We start from the raw sequence: 23,776 nt of genomic DNA, 5'->3' as shown, positions 1-23,776 counted from the left end.
GAACCAGGCGGGGGCGTGCGGCTGATCGAGAGGCGGAGGCTTCCGCCTCGTTACGCTTGGGCCGGTCCCGCGTTGACCGGTCTAACACCAGGTTAAGCAAAATAATAAGTTAAAATCTGCTAGCTCTCTGTATCCTCTCTGATTTTATTGTAGCTGCAGCCACATGTGGAAAATGAGCTTTCCATTCAATTCAAATTTGATTTCATAACAAAAATATGATAAGTCACACAGACTTTTTTATTTATGAAGATCAAAAAAAGATTTTGGAAGTCTATTCAAATTTAAAAGAAACTAGAAAATATGTAATACTTTAAAAAGTGATAATTCCTAAATTCTCTAAGGTGCTCGGTCCATTGGATAAGGAGGATTTTGTATCGGAAATTTATATTAGTTTCATTGATTTCTCCAACTTGTTTCTGTCATCTCTACTTGCGCTCCACTTAACTGGAAATTCTATATTACAATTTATGTTTGCAAATCAATCCATTCTTGCCAGCTCTTTGGATCACACAACATTTATCACATCAGACACACTTTTTTATTTATGATTTATCTTTATCGGGCAGTTCTTTTCTAATTTGATAGTCCAATATTTTTTTTTTATGGATCAAAAAATACTTTGGATATTAAATTTTCTTTTTGAGGTTGATTTCTAATGTTGGAGTCGCCAACTTCTTTATCACAGTCCGTGTCGTGTCGTATCCGTGCCAGCATGTCCGTGTCTGTGCATCATAGAATATTTTTTTTTTTATGGATTTTACAAAATTTGGATATTAAATTTTCTTTTTGAGGTTGATTTCTAATGTTGGAGTCGCCAACTTCTTTATCACAGTCCGTGTCGTGTCGTATCCGTGCCAGCATGTCCGTGTCTGTGCATCATAGCAGCCAAGTTAAATGTGATACCAAGTACGTAGGAGGGAGGGAGAAAGGGACACTTTTAGACAATTTGACCTTGGGCCTTGGTCTATGCCATAGGCGATTTGTATAACTTGATTCTTGCTCTTCCGTTCTGTTACTTCACAAGGCATCATGCTTTGCTTCAAAAGACATTATCTTGGTCTTTATTGGACCTGTTTACCTTGTTTAGTTGCTCTAGCATCATTATGTATATGTCTATCTTTTTCTTTTCTCAGCTTTTAAGAATCAATTGTATGAACAGTCCATCTTTGCTATCAATTGTTACATGATTTTTTAGCTTTAGTTTGTGAAGATGTCTTGGGCACAATTTCTAGCCACTTTAACAATAGAAATATTTTGGGTCAAAAAGCTATGCGGCAAAGAGCTTTTTTGTTTTACTTTTGATTCTTTTATTTTTAAAAATATTATCAAGTATTTTAGCGATATTGTGATTGCTATTGATTTCTTTTTATAACGGAATAATGAAACAGACTAGACATCTCTCACTTATTCATATATCTTACCTCTGTCAGGTTGATCCCCATGTATGAGTCCCTTTTACTGCAAGTCACTTGGTGAATGTAATTGGAAAGCCTATGTGTTAAGCATGGAGCTTCCACTAATTTGACAACAGGCGTTAGTGCTTTTATGCTGAATAATCACCCTTTTTCATCCTGAAATGAAGACTTAACTGATAGGCATCCCTTTTTTTTAACTTGCTACAAAAATAGTCTTTTCAGCTGTCAATAAGGAAGTATTTTCAGCAACGTCCCATTCACGGGCAATGGTCTAAATCTTATTGTGAAGCATATGATGTGTTACGGGGCATCATACCCAATGCTAGTCTATGATCAACTACGCTTTCATTGTGCTTGCCGAGTATTGATCTACCATGCAAATTACATCTTATTGGTTGAATACCCAACGTCTCTATATTATATTGTAAAGCCTATCTTATGTTAAACGGCATCGTACTTCCATTATGCTTATTGATTATTGTTCTACCTTGCAAATTATGGTTTTTCCCTTCAAGCTGATTGTTTGTTTCAATTGCCAGATAGGCCAGTTGCTACTAAAATTTATTGCAGTTATTCTAACAGATTTTGGTGCATGTCACAGACCGAACAACAAGTGCTTTTGGAATCTCTTATATGCAGAATGGAAGAAGACTTCGAGAAAATTCTGATATGTAAAATGGATATAGATTGCATGAAAGCTCTTTCTTTTGATACTGAGGTCAGTGTAATGTTTAATCTGCTTCTTGTCATTGTAATCAATTGGGCCTATTTTTCTGTTGGCTATTTTTGTGCAGATCATGCTCCATAACAAGAGTCCAACTTGGCGCATAATTATGCTTCTTATTGTTGACTGCACTGTGAAGAATAACATACTGTACCTACTTGAAAGTATCTTAGAAGTTTTTGATAATGTTTGGCTTAATGAGTGTAGCACATCAGCCTTGTTGGCTAGTGAGACCATTAGAGTTACGTTGACAGTATGGTCAAATAATTTTAGCTGGTCATAGGAAATTGAACAAGTCATCAATGAAAACTAGGTACCTTGAGTTATCAAATTCAATATATTCTCTTCAATTTGCCTAGTTAACCATGCTCAATGTTCTTGAAAAGAATATGAGAGAATTTGTTGATTAGTTCATTCCATCATTTGTGCTTAATTTATGCAAGTCTAGGAGAACTTGTTATAGGAAACATTTAAAATTTCGAGAATGAAAAATAATTACAAAATTAATTATAATTAAGATAACTCATAATTTAGTGAGGTGGCAGTAATAATCCTATGGATCAATGAGGTGGCATGAGGAAAATAAGGAAGGTGGAATGCTTGTTTACAACTAACTATCTTGGTGATATTGCTGGCAACATCTAGCTAATGGGCAACCTTGGAGGCAAAGAGTCGGTGAGAGTCAACATGGCATGCATTTAGTTCAGTATGGGGGAGCTGAGGTGAAAGTCTTGCCATGAATAGCTGGGGGAGGAATCCCAGGAGTTAAACTTGGATTTGATTTTCCACATTTCCTCTCAAGCAACTGAATGGATGCTATTTATTACCAGCTTGCATGCCAATTTTTTAAAGATTGTCCATAATAATCATTTGGCAAGAATTTTGGCAAGTTGCTTACATGTGGCTATGAACATAGTATGAATTAGACCATTGTATAGCATCTCCTTAATAAAATGTCTGTCAATTTTGGTATGTATCATTTCATCATATTGCACAGGATTGTGCAATATTGATAGCTAATTTTCATCATAATTGAGTCTCTTAGGATCTTTCCATAAACAACCTTTAAATCATCCAGAATAAATTTTAGCTATAGCAACTCATAGATTCCTAATGACATATATTTATATTCTACTTTTGCACTAGATCTTGCCTTAATATTTTATTTTTACTTATCCAAATTATATGTTTGCCCTAAAAAAAGGTCCAATATCCTGAAGTTGACCTTATGTCAATCATCAACTCTACATAATCCACATCTTTATAGGCTTCAAGTATTAGTTCATCCTCTTTGAATAAATTTCTTTTATCTGTGGTTTCTCTTAGATATTGTAAAATTTGACATATTGAACTAAGATGTGATTCTTTTAGATTGTGCATGAATTAACTTACCACATCAGCAACAGAAGCAATATTAGGTTTAGTATTTATTAAGTAGATAAGTCTTCCTACAAAAACTTATCATTAAAATTTATGGGGCTTGCAACAGGTTTGCATCCCAACTTACCTACTTTTTCGATAAGTCTATTGTGTATTTTGTTGTGATATGAAAATTTTATGTCAATAGCGCAACTTCAATGTCGAGAAAGTATTTTAACTTACGTAATTCTTTGAATTCAAATTCTTGGAGTATCATTTTGTTTAAAGTTCATATTTCTTTCATGTCACTAACTATAGTGATGATGTTGTCGAACATTAATAGTGTGGGTATTCCCTTTGAAGTTGTGTGTTTCACATGTAATATATGGCCTCCATGACTTTATTTATATCCCCTGTGAAGCATTATCTTGGTGAACCTTCTAATTATGCTATTGGGGATTGCTTCAGTTCATACAATGTCATTTTTAGTGTACATACCCTTTGTTCTTCATTGAAGTCAAATCTTGGTGGGAACTCCAGTTACACTTCTCCTCTAGATCACAATGTTGGAATTCTTTCTTCACATCAACTTATTGTATCTTTCTGTTTCTTTTAGCTGCTAATGATAAAAAAACTCAAACATTGTTCATTTTGAAAATTTGAGCAAAAATTTTAAGAAAATTAATCCCATAAGTTTTATTATAGCCTTTTCCCACCAGTTTGGCTTTATAGCATTTTTTGAGCCATTAAATTTGTTCTTTACAAGAAAAACTCCTCTATGTTCTATTGGCCTCTTTTCTTTGGTAGTGTCCCAAATTCTCATGTTTTGTTCTTTTGAAGGATTTTTATTTCTTTTCACATAGCATTATTTCAATTCATTTTATTTAAAGCCTCAGAAATGATTTTAGGGATAAAAATAATATGGAGGCTGGTAAGGATTGGTGACCATGAGAAATTTTTTTTATGATAAGAATATAAGGAATGTTTAATTGAAGTATCTGTACCTTTTATATGCAGGCCCAATGACAGGCTCAATGATTCTCTTAGCAGGCTTGATGCCAGGGATTGATTATGTTGATTGGAAATACAAAGATTGAGCTCCCTTCCTCGAGTAAACTTGTAATGATTGAATTGAAGATAGTTCTGGTGTAAGATTGATTTGTGTAGGAGTGGCTAATTTTGGAGTAGAGTTGATTTTAGGGTGAGGGTATGAAAGGGAAATTTAGGAGTTAAAACTCATTTGTTAATGATATTTCTTATTTGGATTAAGTAGCATCAAAGTAGAAATCCTCCTCATTGAAAGCGACATTTGCAGACACGAACACCTTTCTCGGGGAATAGTAGTATTTTTATCTATTTTTGAGTGAAAGAGTAGCCAATAAAGGCACATTTTATCATTCTCGGATCAAAATTTCATCTGTATTAAGGATGTGCATGGACAACGGCAATGCTTCCAAATATCTTGAGAATAAGATTATTTGAGATGTTGAGTTGAGAAAAGAATTTTTCAGGATTCATGTAGGACTTTTGAATTTAACCACCTTTGTAGGTACTAGATTTAAGTTGTGAGAAACTATTAAAACAACTTCCTCCCATTATAATTTTAGAATATTATTTTAAAATGGCGAGCTTCTGTTGTTGTAGGTACGTGGTTGTTCTTTTGTTAGGTTACCCTCTTTTGTTAGGGTGTGTACATACAAGAGAACTCATATATTATTTATTTATTTATTAAATATGAGAGAGAATTGCTAAAAAAAGTCTTTGATATTACTGTATTTGACTCTTTTAGTTTTAGTATTGAATTGTTTTTTGATCGTGTTGAAACAGGTGGAAAGGATGACACGTACATAACTTTTGACTTTTAGTAGAATGATTCATGGCTCACGGGTGCATTCATCTATTAAGTACACAAACCACCACACCTTGGAGATGTTAGGTGTAGAGGATAGTCACCAAATGTCATTATAAAGGAGGGAAAAAAGCTATAGGCTGTTGTATCACTTATTGAAAAATTAGCATGATTGTATTTTGCTAATTAACTATTATTATAATTGCAGCTCATCCGGAGCCAACCTCCGAGTATTAAAGTGTTTCCAACAAAATGCAATTCTGAAGTCAAAATTAGTGCCACTTTACTTAGTTTTTTTAACTTATTTTTATTAGTAAAAACCTCATCCCCTGGCTAGAAAATACAATACCTGCATTAGGATACCACAGACGAAGGGCATTCAGCATTTGGAGATATCCTTAAGACGTCTTAATCCCATAGCTTTAATGAAATTACAGTGGGATAAAAGTCCTTATTTCTGCCATTTCTTCCAATTGAAATTACAGCAGGTTTGTAATGGTGCTTTGGGAACAAAATAAAAGTGCATTAAAGAAGAGTATGGCGACTATGAGCTCACTTAGTGTATAATTTTTACACATTTAACCATTTCTGCCATTTCCTTACAAAATACTTTTAACCATTTCCACTTTAAGGTATAATTTATACTTTTAACTGCTTTATTTAAAAAAGATTACGCAATTTACTTATAATTTATATTTATCTCAACAATAAAATTGACTTGTATAAATATATTAACTTATATGATTGATGAAAAAGAAGAGTGAAGTACCTTTTTTTTTCTCTCACATTTCGGCAGTTGTCTTCTAATTTCAACCTTGTGCAAATATTGTAACTTCTCTTCTCCATTCTCTGTATATTTCCTTATTATAACACTTTATATGCTATCACAATCACTTTATCTTCTACGCTTCAATGGTTCACTTTCTTTTATGATTCACATTTCCAATGAATAAGATTTTTAGATTTGCATCTGGTATGCTAATTTATAGTCAGTTTTATGATTATGGTACTAAAATTTGATATTTGATGGATTCTGAGAATCAGGGATGGTGCAAAAAGGATGACATTAATAGTTTTGGAATGTAGTTTTTGCTTGCTTGAAACGCTCACATTGCTAAAAACTCTTGGAGCAGAAATGTTACTGCTCAAGCTACTTTCTTCTCTTCACAATCAGCCCAAAATAAGATTAGAATTTCCATGAAGTTGTTGAACCCAAAGAGAAGTTTCAAACTCTTCAATCTTTTAATTTGAGTTGAAATGGCTTGATTTGGTTAAACAATGAGGGGTGCTACTTAGCAAAGCTCTTCTCTGCTTGATTCTTATCTTAGGACTGCTAGGGCAAAATGTAGAATGAATGAAAAGATAATCTTCGTGGGTTATCTATAGCTTAGTCAAAGGGTCCTTCAGGCATTTTGATATGATTGTTGGCCAAAATTGTAATTTGATGACCATGACGTCTCTGGAAGTTGTTGCAGTGCAGAATTGGTCTGTACAACTTACCGTGTTCAACTTTTTCTTGATGAGGTTTAGTGTGCCGTAGCAAGGAACATCATATTTTCCTTGAAGTGCTTATGAGAGACAACATGGTAGATGTTGACAAAGATGTTGGTAGGCCTGCATATGGTACCATGTCAGGCAGGAGAATCATGCCCATTTAGATAAATGTTCAGTGCAGCTTGTAGAGTGATTTCTATGTTAGTCCAGATTATTTTGGCCTGACTTAAATTCTCCGGCCTTAGTCGAATCGGCCATGGCTTTTCCAGTGAATTTTGGCCAATTACTCTCTTGAATTACTTATTCATCATGGGGCGTACCCCTTTGTCTAATAGTCTGGCGCCCTAGGGCAGTGTTGGTTGGTGTTGGGTTGCTTGTCTTCCACCATCGGAGGTCCTGAAGGGCAATGTTTGGTAATCTGAGACGTTGAGAAATAGTGCCCTTCACTTTTTAAAGATGGTTGTCACATGGTTATGACCTTAGCAAGGGATGAATGTCCATGTTAGACGCCTTAGAGCATCAAGGGATTGGGTGGGCTGACAGTGCTTCTCATCAGTTGTCTTCCGTAGGGAAGATGTATCTACCGTCTCCTAGTTTGTGTGGAGCACTTTTTGTGGCCATAACTGTCATCATGTAGTCAAGAAGAAGCCTGAGGAGCACGATGAAAGCAGCCATGCAACACTTTGTTGATGCATAATTGCCAAATATGTAGGAGAAGATGTGGGCTACGAAAATTCGGCCCCGGCCTCCGCCCGACTGTTGCTTTTCTTTTCAGGGAAGAGTTTTAACGGATTAAGTTCCGGGGTAAATTTTGGAAGGCAGATGGGTTAGATAAGACACCACCCAAAGATTTCGCCCTTATTTTGCGAGGACTTTATAATCTGAGCACTGGTTTTCTATAGGCGCAAGCCCCTATAGTTAATCACCCCTCCCGAAAATGAGAGAGAACTTTCGATTAAGGCTAGTCGTCAATCAGATACATGTAGAGTACATGTTATATGTCATATAGTAGCAGCATGGGCTTGGTTTTGGGTTGGGATATTTGAGAAAGTTTGATATTTAAAATTAGAAATTTCACCGCCTTGCACTTAAAGCGGATGGTGGGTGAATGGATGATGGACCCGATCAAGATCCCATGGTTCCGTCGTCCCGGGTCATCGTGATCCCTGGTCTGCTTAGTCAGAGGGGAAGTCGACCCAACCTGACAGAAGGATCTTTGTCGGCAGCCATGGGTTGCTTGGTCCAAGGGGACCTTGTAGACCAGGGTTGGATGTTTGTCTAAGGTGACAAATTTGAATCCACCTTAGCTAACAGAGGGCTTTGTGCTCTATCGATTATATTCTATTGATTTATATCTCAAGGATTTGATGTCATGAAGGAGCATATTGACTCTGGCCATAACTGGTATTCCGTGGTGCCATTTGGCGGCAAAACCACTCGGTTCAGAGGGCCCCGGGTCATAACTGTTTATCCTGCGGTGCCATTTGGCGGCAAAACCATCGGTCAGAGGACACGTACCACATCCTTACTGGCAGGAGATTGTTTGAGAATGAATCCTAGTGATATTTTCGACTAGGCATTTGCTCTATGTGAGCTGAAGTAAATTTCAAGTTTGTCCACCTCGGCAAGCTGTTACGAAGAGTGGATGAATTTTGTTTTAAGTGTTTGATAGATTATTTCAATTTTAAATATCTGAATTTAGAATGACTTTTTGGATTTTGGTGGGTATTTGGGTGGAATTTTAAACATTTGAAATTAACCCATCTGGTTGAGATTTGCATTCAACACGGTCATCATCGGGGTGTTTGGGGTCATTTTCATTTGAAAACGTTTGCTTTTTGTGGCTGTACCTTGTCAACTCTGTTGAGTTGTCGACAGAGGATCGGATTTCGTAGGCTTTATTATTTTGTTTATGAATTTTTCTTTATTGAAGGTCTAATATAAATGTATAAAATAAATATCTCGGTCAACCTCGTGTTAACCTTGTGACTGTATATTTATTTAATGGTTCGAGCCGTGTAGACTCTTATTCATTCTCATAGAAGAATTGAGCTCAAACTTAGGTTTATTATTTTACCCTCTTAGCATCTCTAGACGTTACGTGTTTACCAATAACACGCTTGTCGGGGCCCATGCGGGTGTTTGGGGGCATTTAATAATTATTTGTAAAATCTTGTCGACTCCTATCTACCTGCTTAGGAAGATTGTGTTCAAATTTATTGACCCGCGCAGCATCCCTAGACGTCACGTGTATGAATACTTCACGCTCGTCGGGGCCCATGCGGGTTTAAAATTGCACTTACCCTTTTTGTGTACTTATGTGTAATTGTGTATACAAATTACAATGCATGTGCGGGGGTACTTTAAAATATTTGTAAATACCTTATGTCCGCTTGCATAGATGTTGCGGATCCGATGGCTTTTTGTAGCAGCTTCTGGATTGAGTTGTTCGCTGCTTTATATAGGTAGACTGTCGTGCACTACTTATTGTTTTATGCAGGTGGATCGTACTGCACTAATGAATATCCTGCTTTTGCTGGTAGATATTTGCATCCATCATAGTTCTTTCATATTTGCCCACAGATAACATGTTGAATGTATAATGGGTATCTTTCGGTGTCATTGATCCCTCACACAAACTCTTGTATGATCAAGAGATTAATCCCATCGACAGCGTATCTCCCATTGCCACTTGTATACAGGTCAATGTGATCATTTCGATCTTGATGTTGAATGCAGGCTAAACTATGTTCCTTGACAATCCCTTTATGCTTATCTGTACCCTACTTTGATCTCATAGGACCTTTTTCTTTCATGGTGTTTGCAAGTGAATGTGGTAGGAATTATTGCATCTTTCTTCTGAGGCTCGTCTCCTGGAACATGACTAGCAATGTTTTCTAAATCACGTTGTGGATGAAGGGCACTACAACTTTCTTTATGGCATAGTTTCAAGTTAGTGTCCATTTCAACGCTCTTGATATTGTAATTGGTCTCTCCTAGAGAAGGATCTGATTTAATTCCATTCTTTCCATGATTCACCACTAGCTTTATGTTCTTTCCTATAAGCATTTCACTGGAAGAATGCCTAAGGTATTCACTAGAGGTATTGGAGGAGTTTTTGTTGTGATAATCAAAACCTGTCCCATATAGTGACAAAAGATACTGCTCCTAGTGGACAATTTCCAACTCGAGAGTCGCAATCTTCTTCATTAGCTCAGTAGCAGTCATGGGAGCTGGGATTTCATTTGAAACAGTTGATCTAGTAGAGATGTAATTGGATTTCATCTTTTGGAAGGAGTGCTGGTTGCCTAGTCTTTTCTCCAGGTTTTAATGTAAACTAGTATTATAGTAAGACATCCGTGGTGTCTCATTTAACAAATCTTCATACTCTTCTAAAAAGCTCCTCCAAAAATATCTATCTTGAGGTTGAGGAAAAATTCTAGCATCATAACTGTATTCCAACATTTTTGTGCAATATTCTTCATTCATAGAGCCCAATGATTAGACTTTGATAAGCCTGAAGAGTACCACCTCATGTACCACAATGCCAACTAATTAATCTGTTCAAACACTGAACTTTCCAAGCCTCTCCTTGGTTTCTTGTTGCAGAAGATAGGTGTATCCATGTTCCTTATTTCTTGCAAGATGCGTTGTGTTTGACTTCATGTTAACATGAACCATAAGATGTGGCATTTAGTGGCTTGCACGAGTCTTCTAGAACTACCACTTTTTCTCTAAACTCCTCAATCTCCATATTTGCATCAGATAAAGAGTTCTCCAAGGTTTTTGTTTCATGATTTGCAATTAAGCTGCACATCTCCTTCAACTTCATCAATTGATATGCATAGGAAAGCCATATTGCTGTCTTGCCCATCATTGATTCTTCACTTGAAGCATGAATGATCATAATTATCATTCAATATTTGCATCATCGTCATGCTCATGCAATCATAATTTTATTTGCACATTCAGATTCACACCCAAGTTAAAGTTTGAGTCCTCCGTGGTCAAGTTGCAAGTCTTCTATGTCATATGAAAATGACTTAGATTATGCATGATAGATTTGCTTAATGACATTTGCCTCCTAATTGAAATGATGATTCCTTAATTTTCATTGAAAACTTTGTATCGTGAAGTGTGAACATGTCATAGCATTTTCCACTTGATCTTTATTTGTATGTTTAAAGGTCTCATCTTGTTAAAATACAATGTTAATTTTCATTTTTGTCTTTCATTCGTTCAATGTCAAGTTCAAATTGTCCAAATCTTATCCAAGTCCCCTGTGGTTCAACTCAAGTCTTGGCTTGAGTTAAAATGTTCAAGTCATACCGGCTTAATGTTCAAATCAAGTCCAACTTGAGTTCGGGTTCATTGCGCTCCCATGTCAAATCTTCTTGCACTTTGTCTAAATGTTCAAATTTTGTTCATCTCATTTGATTTGCAAGTTCAAGTCCCTTGTAAGTGTTCATTCGACTTTGAATTTAATGCTTGCAAGTTCATCTATTGTTTAACTTGAGTTAAAGTCATTTTAGTTGCTCAAATTTAAGTCCGAGCTCAAGTTCAAATTCTTCACATTTTGTTTAAGTCTTGTCCACGATTCATTGAAAATTTCCGCAGCCTTCAAGCGTCTCCCCTGTTTAGGGGAAACTACGTAAAACTGGGCCTCCCTCCACGCTAGAGAAAAGCGTATACGGTAGGTGTCCTCGGACACCGCATCCGTGAAATCTTCAATCCCTCCACGCCAGAGAAAGACGTGTATGGGTCATCGGACACTTGTTTCAAGAAAAACGCAGTTGTATATTTTGTCACCGCCACGTTAGAGAAAAGCGTGTACGGGGTTTACCCGCCTCGCCATAGGCGTCGCACCGGGTTCCCTTCCCACTATCACCGAGAACGGGTTTTGCGTGCTTGATGTCGGCGATGAAATGAGTGCATGCAAACAACTTTCTTTTCTTTCCCTTCTTTTTTTATTTTCTCATTCTCCTTTTTATTTTCTCATTCTCCTTTTTATTTCTTATTTTTATTTTTTTTAATCCTCTCTTTTTGTGTCTCTTTTGTTATCTCACTTTTTTTTTTTGGACATATATACACACACATATATGTGTCTAAGCTTATTCAGGACGATAATAATGGGAATAATAGCACTGTTAGCTAAATAATAAAATCAATAAAACCACTCACAGTAATAATCATTAATAACAAACATTAATAGTGATGCTGATAAAATGAAATAGAGTCAAAACAGAATAAAGAAAATAAGGAATTTCACTGTTTGGGATTTGGATTGCGTGTTTGGGTGAAACAGTGAACTAATGACTTGCGGCTTGAGGGCTTTGGAGAGGGCTAAATGGGCTGGACTAAGGGGCTGATTTGTTGAGCTTTGGAGTGTGGAGAGATGGGTTGAATGAGGCTGATTAGATGGAGTTTTGGTGGGCTGAATATTGGAGTTTGGAGGAGGATAAATGTTCAGTGAATTTTAATGGGCTGCTGTGTGGATTAGAGAAGCATGCAGCTCAACTAGGACTGGCAGACGAATCACACCGAGCTTTCTCAAATATCTGGGAACAAATCTTTCCACCTGATCTGGGGGCTTGGAGGCAATATCTTTATCCATACAGGCCTTATGAGTGATTTGAGTGAGATAGGTAGGGACTTCAACCTCCTTTCTCATTACAGTCATGAGCGAGATTTTTGCTTTTATTTTCTTTATCTTGCTTCTCCTTTCGAAACAAGGCATGAAACGGTTTTCTTTTATTATTTTCATACTTTGCAGACGAAATCAACGACGTGCTCTGTGGCATAAGTATCGAACAGCTCTTACAATTTTCCATCTTTCTTCTTCTTGGCATTTGATCATTCTTTCTTGAGTAGAATCTCTGGTGTGTGAAAAGATGGGTTAGCATCAGACTTCTGTCGTCTCCTGCTCCATCCACCGAGCTCAATGATATTCTCAGAAACATCACCATTATCTAGAGAAAAGCCATTATCTAAGTTTGGGGTCTTCTGAAGCCGGCTATGGACTGGATTGGAAGCATGTGATTCCCGGAACCTTGCATCATCTTCGAGTATGAGAGATTTCCATTTCCATCTCATAGATAAAGGTTGCATGCCATTATTGTTGGGAGAGGAGGCAGCTTCCACACTATTGGTAAGGTGGAGCAGTGGCTTTGGTTGTGGATGCCTGGAGTTCGGCTGAAGGCTTTTTGGTCGTGAGGTGAAGCTGATGGATTTTCGGCTGTTTGGAGGGATGGGAAGAGGGACTGGGCCAGGAAGAACGCAAGTTTGGCGGGTTGGGAGTAGATCCAGCTATAGATGGATGAGGCCTTTCCTATGTGTAGATGGACGAAGGGTAAAAAGAACGGGCTTGTGAAGAGAAGTTCTTTTGAGTGCCATTCAACAGAGCCCTAAAGACTTCGTCTATATTTGGTTTTAACGACAGAGTATTGCATTCAAAAGAGACAAAGTCCAGCTGTCATATGGAACAGATTGACAGGGGATTTTGACTAAACAATGCATCTCCTTAAGGCATTTAATTTCCCATATGATTTCTTTCTCTGTTTGGTAATATGATTTTTGTCAAACTCATCAAGTTATTAACTCTATTAATGATTTGACATTAATACATTGATTCAGAAATGACAGAACTTCATAAGTCAAGCAAAAACCTTCTCGATTTTCGTGCCTTTTCCATCGTCTAACGTGTCTATTTTTCTGGATAATCAAAATTGGACAAATTAATAGTGCATTTTTGGTATTGTCGACGTTTCGGTCGCAACGACGTAGTTCATTTCATGATCGGACTTCTTTTGGGCACGCCGAGGCCTGATTTCCTCGAAATGTGTGTTGTCTCGATTTGCGCGCACAACCTCATTCGAACAAATTGGCAGTTCATTTGAAGTATTGATGGTGTTTCGAACACAACTACGAAGTTCGTTCATCAATCAGACATCATTTGGATAGCGCCTAGTGACATTTTTCTTGAAATACGCGTTTTGCCTTGAGATGCTGATGTAGACAAAGGGGGGGTCAACTCTTGTCCAAAATAAATCAATCTTGGCTTCCCTCGAGTTTACAAGCTCAATCAAATTTGAGCTGAAATTTAGCTCATTTATGAGCTGGTCTTTAGTTCACTTATTGAACTAAGGGTTAGCTCATTATTAGCTAATATTTTAGTTCATAGTTATCTTTTTATTAAATACTTTTTATTATAGTTTTTAATATCTTCATTTAAGTTGTCTCTTGGGTTTCCAAAAGGGCTTTTGGAATCCTAAGAAGTTGTTTGATTTTCCCATGTATGGCTCCTTGGCTTCCACCATGGGCTTTAGTTTTTTTTGTGCCTTTGCCCCTTGGAATTTCGGCCGGCTACTGGTTTTCCGAGCCTGGGATGTTTCCCGTGGCTGTTGCACCTTGGTTTCGTGCGGTCTCCTTGTCTCCCGCGGCTGCTCCTTTGGTTCCTGAGCTTGTGTGGTTTTCCGTGATTAGCATGGGGGGATTTCCATGCTTGTGATATTTAGGTTCTTGTGAAAATTAATGTTGTGTGTCCTTTTGTATTCCCCTTTCATACCTATTTATATGAGGGGCTTGTAATGTTTTTAATAGTTGAATGTTATGTGATTTTTGGAATCTAACCTGCGGGTTATTGGAAAAGCTTGCGAGCTTTGTCCGTCTTCTTTCTCATCCCCTCCGGAAATCTTGCGAGCTCTTTCCAACCTTTTGTCTCGGCTTCTAATCTCTTTCGTCTCTCCGCAAGTGACACTCCATCTGTATCTTTCGTCTCTAAGTAAAGCAGCTTTAGGGTGTCTTTGATTTTGAGTCAAAAGTTGTAATCCGTCGTCGTTTGTACTGTTTTTAAAATTTCTTCTTTTTAGTTTAATTTGAAATGTAAGAGTTTGTTCTTCCTCATCTTAGTTGCATATTTCGTGATTTAGTGGGTCGTCGGTTAAGGATCAATCATTCGTGTGGGCGAGGGGTATAGTCTCCCTATATTTCTTGCCCCCACCAATATGTGTCTCTTCTATTACCCAGTAGAGTCTTTATTTTTTGATTGCATCAGATGCATGTCGACCTTCTTGCATGTTTTAATTTGCACAAATTCACTGTCATTCTGAAGTATTTGGGATGTTCCAAACGTAGTGGCGGAGTCCGTTTTGCGATCGGACTTCGTTTGGGCAACGCCTATACCAATTTTACTCGATATGCGTATTTTGTCTCGAAATTCATGCCACCAATCCAGATTTTCTAAATTGAACATAGAAAGTGTAGTTCTTGAGTATTCACATTATTCCGATTGCAATGGCGAAATCCATGTTGCGAATGGACATCATTTGGATAGCAACGAGGTTTATTCCTCTCGAAATTCGTGTTGTTGCCTTGGGATCCGTGCCACCAAATCCAGATGCTTCAAATTTAATAAACAAAATGCAATTTTTAGAGGTTGACAACATTCCGGACGCAACGATGAATTCTGTTTGTCGATCCGACGTCGTTTGATCAGCTTCACGCATTAATTTCGGGTGTCGATCGTCCCTTTTGATTGATCCCATCCGACTCGGTTGTGAGAGACCTCGACCTAGTAGAATTCGACGTCCTGACCGCAACGACACCCTCCGTTTGGCAGTCATAGGTCATTTGATCCTTTAAGTGATGTGTGGCGCCAGAGCGCATATCGCTTTATTCTTTTGTTTGGGTCCTTTCTCACATGGATTGAGGTATAGGGGTCAGCAGAAGATAAGATGGTTGCAATCAACATCGAGTCAATAAAACTGCTCTAAGATGCTTTGGAAACTTAATTAACAAAGAGCCGTCCTTTTATTGCTGGAGGACATCCAACCACGATAGTGGGTGCAATTATGCATTTGCAGTTTCTCATTTGTTAGTTCAGCAATGTTCTTCTGTCGCCAAGGGTGGTGGCATTCTTGGTGATTCATAAGGTCTATAAGATTCAATTATTCAATTGTCTGAAGAGGATCATTCCTCTTGGACAAGAGGAAGGGATGCACTAGCTTGGTCTGGGTAGAGCCTGATTCTGGTCAGGTTGGTCCTTTTTTTTTAACTGATGCACACAATGGTGATGATAACATGCCGTCATTTCAGGAAATTGTTGGTTATTTTTTTCCGTAGTGGGGGATATTTTAGAACACATCAGTAAAAATATAAAATTGGAGGGTTAACCAATGATAGCATCCACCCAAAAGGTGTAACTTATCTGCTGAACTATGGAATGGTGTTTTTAGGTGGTTGCGGATCCAAGCCCCTTTAAAATAATGCCCTTTTGAGGCACTCCACAGGCTTGATTACAAACTTGGCAGCGTCGTTGTATTTTGTGGTAACTCTGGCGATCAATTAAGACCAGTTATTAGTCTCCAGAGCCGGCCTATTGTTGATGTTCTTTCGGGATTCTAATATGAGATGCGGCGCTGTTATGATAAAATATCGTATTTTGAAGGAAAAAAATGTTGACTAAACTACAAATTTTAACACGCAAAAGTAATATATTACCAGCACTTGAAGGAAAAAAAAAAGACTTTAAAAATTGAAACAAGTATCTTGCAATCTTTTTTGCATTAATCATAAGCTAAATCTACTATCAGGCAGCCAAAAATTTAACTTGACTTGAAAATCTGAATAGCGAGACTATTACTGAAGCCAATCATCTTATTTAGGTAGGCTTTGATTCATCTTGTTGAAATATGCAATTGCTAGAGATGGAGATGGAGCGATTTTCCACGGGATTGAAGTTTCCTTCTTCAACTGTGGATTCCAAAGTTGTTTCTATGAAGAGGTTTGAAGGATAAATTCTTTAAGGGATGGGAGTGAAAAGATAATGAGAAAGAAAGACGGAAGAAATCATGGGTTATGAGTGTGAACCCCTTGAATTCAGGATCAAGATAGAGGGAAAACAGGGTAAGAAGGAAGAAAATAAGTTGAATGAAAAGCCATTCTTTATAATTTTGAGATAAGGATGATCTCCTAACTCATTATAAAAGATCAAAATAATTACCGACTTTTATATAGTTCAATTTTAGTCCTTTGACTTTTTAATCGGGGCTTAAATAATCTCATTGAAGGATTAATTTGGTTGCTATTTAGAGTCAAAGATCAAATTGATACTTTTATATAGTCAGGAACTATTTTGGTCCATCAGAAAAAGTTAGGTGACTAATTTGGTCATTTTTTCTTACGATATTTAACCATTAATTATAATTGAAGGCCTACTTCATGAAATAGTAGCCATAAATCCACTGGCATTCTAAGCTGATAGGAAATACTTGAGTTCGCAAGTTACCCTAAGGGAAATACTTGAGTTCGCAAGCAAACCTATCACTAATTAGTGAAAATAGCGAGAATAATGTAGAAATCTGGACGAAATCAACCCCACAACAATGGTTTGCAATAAGGGAATCAAAACCAAACAACACAACGCAAGATACAGGTGATCCTCAATTCGAGAGGAGGATCGTCTCTCCTAATCTCTAGACAAGGAATCTAGAGCCCAAGACCCCAAGGAACTAGAAGAGAAACAATCCAAGCATAACCCTAACCCTAAAACACCTCAAGCTATTTAATACATAAACTTTCCAAATCAATTTTCCCTCGAAAGCCCTAGCCGCCCCCTCCTTTTCTTATTTGAACTTAATTGGAATTGTGGGACCCACTATTGTGGGCAGCAATAGTAGAGGAGGCGGGACTAGCCCGCCTCCTATAAACAAAAACTGGCCCTGTCCAGGGCCGGTTGGGCCGGTTCAGGAGGAACCGGCCTAACATAAGCCTAATAAACATGCCGAAATAACAAGCATGCCTATTATGACAAATTACTATGTTAATGCTGACAATTGGAATAATGATAACCAATGACATGATTTGAGAATTGCAGATTATAGACTAAACTGATCGAACAAGGATGCAAGATTGAAAATTTAAAGCAATCGTTTCACTCTGCATCAATTATTATTTTGGTAATTTTGTGAAACTATATAAGTAACTAATCTGCATCAATTATTATTTTGGTTATTTTGCGAAACGATGTAAGGAAATCTTACGGTGAGAAAGATACTTACAAAGAACTGAAAATTTTTTCTTCTGCCTAAAAACCTCATCTCTCCATCCATCATATCTCATTAATGATACATAAGAATTATGAAGTAAGCTAATCAAATAGAATTGTTGCACACAACTCTACTTGGCCTATTGGTTGAGAGCTTAGGCTTCCAACTAAGAGGTTCAGGGTTCGAGTCTATGTGTATGCGTTGTGTGTGTGAGTTTGCCTTAAATGGTCTAAATGTCCAAAAAAAAAAAAAAAAATAGAATTGTTGGGATACCTTTGGAGTGACAATTGTAAGGACGGCTTGCTTCTGCTGCTTTCCCTGAGATACATCTTCTATTAAATGATGTATTTTATTTAGGTTTTTTTTTTCTAAATCTTGTGGAACTAATCGACCTACTGTTAGTGAGGCTACCTTGTTGTATGTGATTTGCTTCAGTTGTTAGTCTTTTGATATTCTGTAAACAATATTAATATGGTTGTATGCAGAATGCTTTCATTGTATTCAATAGCTTTATTAACGTCTTTTGCTTGTGTTAAAAATTTATCAGAAAAATTTATTCGTTTGTGTTCAATTCAATACGCTTATTTTAATTTAATTATTATTTTCCTAGGATCATGTTCAACATCAGAATTTTCTCTGGGAGGTTGATTCCAATCTTCATAGCAGTGGAACTACTAGTAGTTACGTTACAGGGAGATCACCATTTCCTGCTTTGGACGCATTTGTGGAATCCATTGCGTCAATTGGAAGTGCTTTGGGTACTCTTGCGTTTATTTTTTCTTTCTTTGACTATGCATCACCTTATTTCTATGGCTGCATTGTGGTCGCAGCTGTAATGTGATTGGGGAGGGGGCGCATTGAAATAAAAGCTTGTGGGCCTGGTGGTCACAAGTGCTGTGGCTGGTGACACTGAAACAAGGATGTTTGGAAGACTTCACGAATGCACTAACAATTACAAAACTAGTACAAGTAAAAAAAAAAACAACAAAAATGAATTATGATCACAAGATGGCACAATTTATAAGAACCAATAAATCTTGTAAACACAATCACTTTCCATTTCAATTACTGTGTATTTGGCTCACAGGTTCATCCTTGAAACAATACCCATTCTCAGCTCCCAACCCTTATACCCGTGGCTCTTACTTTTGACCGCACTTCTGCTATTTTGACGTTAGAAATAGGATTTTTCTTTGCTGTCTAGAGCATTTGCCACTTCTTCATATCAAGAACTCTTCCAAGTTTTGCTGGTGTTCCAGCACCCTCTGAATCCATAATATACAAATTAGGTAAGCAATCGAACAACAATATAGCAAGAATCAGAACTTAACTAATAATTAAAAAAAAAAAGAGAACCTGATGTAGGGAACGATCTTCTTAATTCAAGAAATGTCATTCTGACTTAATACTGCATCATTTCCTCTGGTTTCTCTTAATTATAACCTCACCACAGCCCTAGTACTTAAATAGGTTTCCAAGGTGTTCTGATATCTTTGTAACCTGCAGCGAATTCAAAGAGCAATGAAAGGTTGATCATTATCAAACTATATGAAAAGGAGAAAAGAAACAAAATAGTCCCTCAACTCTTTAGAAGGGTCCAAAATGTTCCCCAACTATTTTGAGGTACTAATTTGGTCCCTCAACTCTTTAAAATAGGACTATTTTGGTCCTGACATCAAAAAAATAATGAAAAATTTGGATGATAACGAGGGTATGATCGGAATAACAAAAAAAAACAATAATAAGAAAAAGGGTGAACGATAGTTACCTTCATAGCGAGCGAGCTTCCGTCGCTATGTCCGATCCAACAGGAAGAACAACAAGCTTTTGCGACTTCCAATTCTACATGAAGGAGCATCGTCGAAGGCGGCGAAGAAGGCTTTAGCGATCTTGTTCAAAACCCTTGGTCGCTACGTCCTATCCAACAGTAAGAACGGCGAACTTTCATGAATTTCAATTTGAAACGTCGTCGAGGGAGGCGAAGAAAGGCTTTAGCGACTCGTTCAAAACCCTACCTCAAGTGAAGCACACAAAGTCCAACAACAACGAAGAACGCAAAAGAGAGGGAAGGGGTGCAAATTGTTTAGAAATTAATTTATGTAATTTAATTAATATAAATGAATAAATTTTAAAAAATAATTAGATAATTAATCATGTAAATAATAATTAAAGAATTAATTAGATAATTAATATTTTAAATATAAATTAGTAGGGCTGCAAACGAACCGAGCTGAGCCGAGTATGTGAGTGTTCATTTAATATTAGCTTGTTCAAGTTTGGTTCATGTTTGTTCGAGCTTTAGCATTTGTGTTCATGTTTGGTTCATTTAAATTAAAGAGTGTTCATAAAAACACTAGTCAAAAAAAAAAAAAAAAAAAAAAAAAACGAAAGGAACTCCACCAGACGGTCACCTATTTCTCCTCCACGAGCCTAGCCCGGTCTTCCACACGGCACCAACTCCCCTACTCCCATGCGGCCATGCCTGCCTCTGCAAGTCCCGCTTTCGACCTCGTGCTCGTGTTCCGACACCCGCACGCGAATCATGTCTTGCTTCTTGCCTCCAAAGAAACGTTGGTTCTTCCACGTTCTCTCTGCTCCCGACTTGCTTCAGTTGTCCATGTCTTGTGCTACCAAACTACCCACCCGCACATCTCCGGCCCACCGTCTTCACTCCACGCGACCTAGTCTGTCTCTGGCCAGAAGCCCAGCCCACGCGCAACGATTGCGATCCAACTCGTGTGCTTGCTCCTGTGCCGTGAGCCCTCGCCTCAGCTTGATCACAGACAGCTGCCTTTCCTCCTTTCCTGCGAAAGAACACACCTTCTTCCCCCGCAACTAGTTGTGCGCTCCGATCTTGCAAGCCTAGCCTCGCACGAGCATGGCTTGGTTTGATCCTACCCTTGCCCGTGTGGTCCCACTTTTGAACTCGCACAACCTTCGACCTCGTGGCCAGATCGCCCTCGATTCCATGTCTAATCGCCACCTCGAAGCCTGTCGTTCTCTCCCGCAGGCCTGCATGGCCTGCTTGTCGTCTCCACATGAACTGCTCGCTTCAGCTCGACCTCCTGCACTGGGGCTTGTTCTTGATTAGAAGAAACTTCCTCCTTCCTCTTGATCATCTCCACCAGGCTCTTGTACAATTTGTTGGGATTTCTTGGAGAAAGAAAATCTTATTGATTACTACAAGCTCTTCTTAGATGGCTGCTCTAAGAGAATGAATGGAGGGGGCTAGGGGAGAAAAGAGCTCACCTCTACTTACAAGTTATAACATTAATATAAGATAAAATGAACCTATGAAACAAAATAACTAAAACTGGATCAAAATACTAACTGGACACATGAATCATTTTTCTTCATTGTGTCCATTTAAGAGTGTTATATATATATATATATATATATATATATGTGAATTTTGTGTTAATAACTACTTTCCAACAAGCTTCATCTTGCTGGCTGTAATGAGAATTTTTTTTTATCGGTTGTGATGTGGGAGGGCTTAGGTCCATTTACTTGAGAAAATTTTGCTCAAGATTATAGGAACATGAATACTGGCAGCTGTGCTCACTGATGTAGAAGTGCAGGGAAGATCTCTATTCTGAGCATGCTTCGACAGTATAATAGACTGGGTTTTGATAGATTTGCTTGAAAAAACATCACTTTTTTCAGCGGTCCTTATTTGTTAATTATCCTGTTGAAATACTTTTGAATATGCAGATTAACTAATACGTTGGCAATTTCAATTTGATATCCTGCTTTCTATTCTAACTAGGCTTGATTAACTTTGCTTATATATCATATCTGCTTCCCTCTTTCTTTTATCCATCTTCATTTATTTCTTCAGCTCTTTTGGAGAAATATTTTCCGCCTTATTGCCAGTTTACTACAAATGATCATTTTGCTGGTTTCTATTTGAGGAACATGTGCCATGTTCACGAATTCGTTCTTGTGATAACTATTATTTCAAGTTTGAAGGTTCAGTTCCAGGATGTCTGAGTACTTTCTAACTTTTATAAAAAAGCCAGTATATAAATGTTCAATCTTTTTAAAGGTTGTCGTTATTTTTTATTCTCTTTGGCTTTTTTTTTTTCTATTTCAGGGAAAATCCAAAGCTGGTATTGGTTTTCGTCGTATGGCTTAATGGTCTACAACATGTCTAGAAATAGATACTGTGAGCGCATTGGAAGAGAACATAAAAGCAATCACGGTAATGCATTCAGCAGCTTTTTTCCTGTGATTTGAGGCATATTTTACCCATTTAACAATTTTTTCTCTCCTAAAATGCCCCTAACCTTGCTTGGGAATGTCTCCCAGATAATATATTATTTTTGCTTGAGTTGGAAAAAAGTATATTATAAAAAAAATGTTTTTTGTAGCATATTTTTGCGATAAACAATTTTACTAAGTTTGAATTATAGTTGTATTGCCTACGGACTTAATTAAAAACACTGCTGGACTCCCTAATTCGTTTTTGCAGTTTGTTCTAAAAAATTAGCTAACCGTACCGATAGGTGTGGGCTTACTTATTTGTCCCTTTCATTTGTTTTAGTCATGTATTGATTTCCATATCTGATATATGATCGGCATTATGCTTCTGACTGGGCATCAAATTAATTTCATTTGAACTGCAACTTGCTTAAAATTCAGACTTAAAGCTTGAAAATGCCTTTGTTTCCATCTCGAGGCGGTTTGCCTGCTCATTGAGCAGCCTGGCCCAAGTTTTACAGAATAAGTTTTGACACATCTTTGTGGGAGAGCCAAATGAATGCTCTGATAGTAAATGACGTAGAGGTATATGAATGCTCTCTTATAAATTAAGTTAGTTTGAATCGTAGTAAAAATGAGTATAATAGAATAAGAAGAGAGAAAATTCTACATAGACGACTTCGAGTGAAAAGAGGATGAGATCTATAAACAAAAGTGAGAGGGATCATATTAGGAAAGGAAGAAGCAAACAATCATAATTATCCTCATCAAATAATTCATTCATTAGTTAATAATAATCTATAGCTCTTTCTCTTTATAAAGGAAATAAACCCTAGGATTATTCTTGTCTTCAATACATTTAATCTTATAGAAAAAAAAAAAATAAAACATGCAATATTTGGCAAAAAGTCTGATGGGTCTAATGAGGCTTGAAAAATGCTCAATTTAATTTCTACTCTAGCCTTTATAGGCTGAATTGGTTAAATAATCAATCAATATCTTTTTTACTCTACCAATTCACCTAATCCATGCTGAACTCTTCTACGAAGAGTTTTAATGTTTACGCATCATTCAATCCTTAGGTGTAAGATGAACCAATATTTATTTTTTTTGTATTTGACATGCATGTATCTCAAAAGAAAGCGGCTCTTTCTCTTTTTTTCTTTCCTTGCTCTTTCTTCCTTGAGCATAATTTTTTTAAGAGCTAATTGTTTTTTTTTTCTGACCAGTAATGTATGTGGTAGACTTCCAGAGGGCTGGCTACTATCAGAAATGTCATGATCCTGATTGTAGAGGTTTGCTATTTATTATACATCGAATATTATTTAATTTTTTTTGTGACAAGAATCCTTTTTTTTTTCATTAGGCTATCGTTCTCCTCTTCGTCCATTACCATGGGATGTGTTTCCTGACAGTTCTACACTATCAAATTCGATTCAAATAGAGAATTATGAGGAGGTTGTCAATATAGATATTGATCTTCAGCTTGGCAATGCTAACATGGATGCATTTGATAGTGAACAATTATTAACAGATAGTTGCACAGACATGAGCTGGTGGCATGAAGCAATAAATTTTGCTGAATGTATCGAAAACATGAGAAATGTATCTGATTTTAGTGTATTGGTGAGCTACTTGCTTTTCATTTTTGCCTTTTACCTGCAAGTTTGAGAACTTTGATTTTTTT

At 37.2% G+C, this 23,776-nt stretch overlaps 1 protein-coding gene across 2 annotated transcripts in view; it reads left to right on the top strand.

Annotated features, from left to right (window-relative positions):
- LOC110104489 (DNA-directed primase/polymerase protein) overlaps positions 1-23,776 on the top strand; it is a 49,317-nt gene that overhangs the window by 19,907 nt on the left and 5,634 nt on the right. For both annotated transcript variants that reach the window (XM_028696215.1, XM_020833635.2), the window contains 5 exons: positions 2,017-2,133; positions 18,497-18,644; positions 21,983-22,090; positions 23,319-23,384; positions 23,456-23,715. In XM_028696215.1, coding sequence (XP_028552048.1) covers positions 2,017-2,133; positions 18,497-18,644; positions 21,983-22,090; positions 23,319-23,384; positions 23,456-23,715 — 699 coding nt within the window. The remainder of the gene's footprint in view (positions 1-2,016; positions 2,134-18,496; positions 18,645-21,982; positions 22,091-23,318; positions 23,385-23,455; positions 23,716-23,776) is intronic.

The sequence above is a fragment of the Dendrobium catenatum genome, unplaced genomic scaffold (assembly GCF_001605985.2).
Source record: "Dendrobium catenatum unplaced genomic scaffold, ASM160598v2 fragScaff_scaffold_80, whole genome shotgun sequence".
NCBI classification, from domain to species: domain Eukaryota; kingdom Viridiplantae; phylum Streptophyta; class Magnoliopsida; order Asparagales; family Orchidaceae; genus Dendrobium; species Dendrobium catenatum.
Note: the sequence above shows the minus strand (reverse complement) of the source record. Positions and strands in the feature narration are given on the sequence as shown.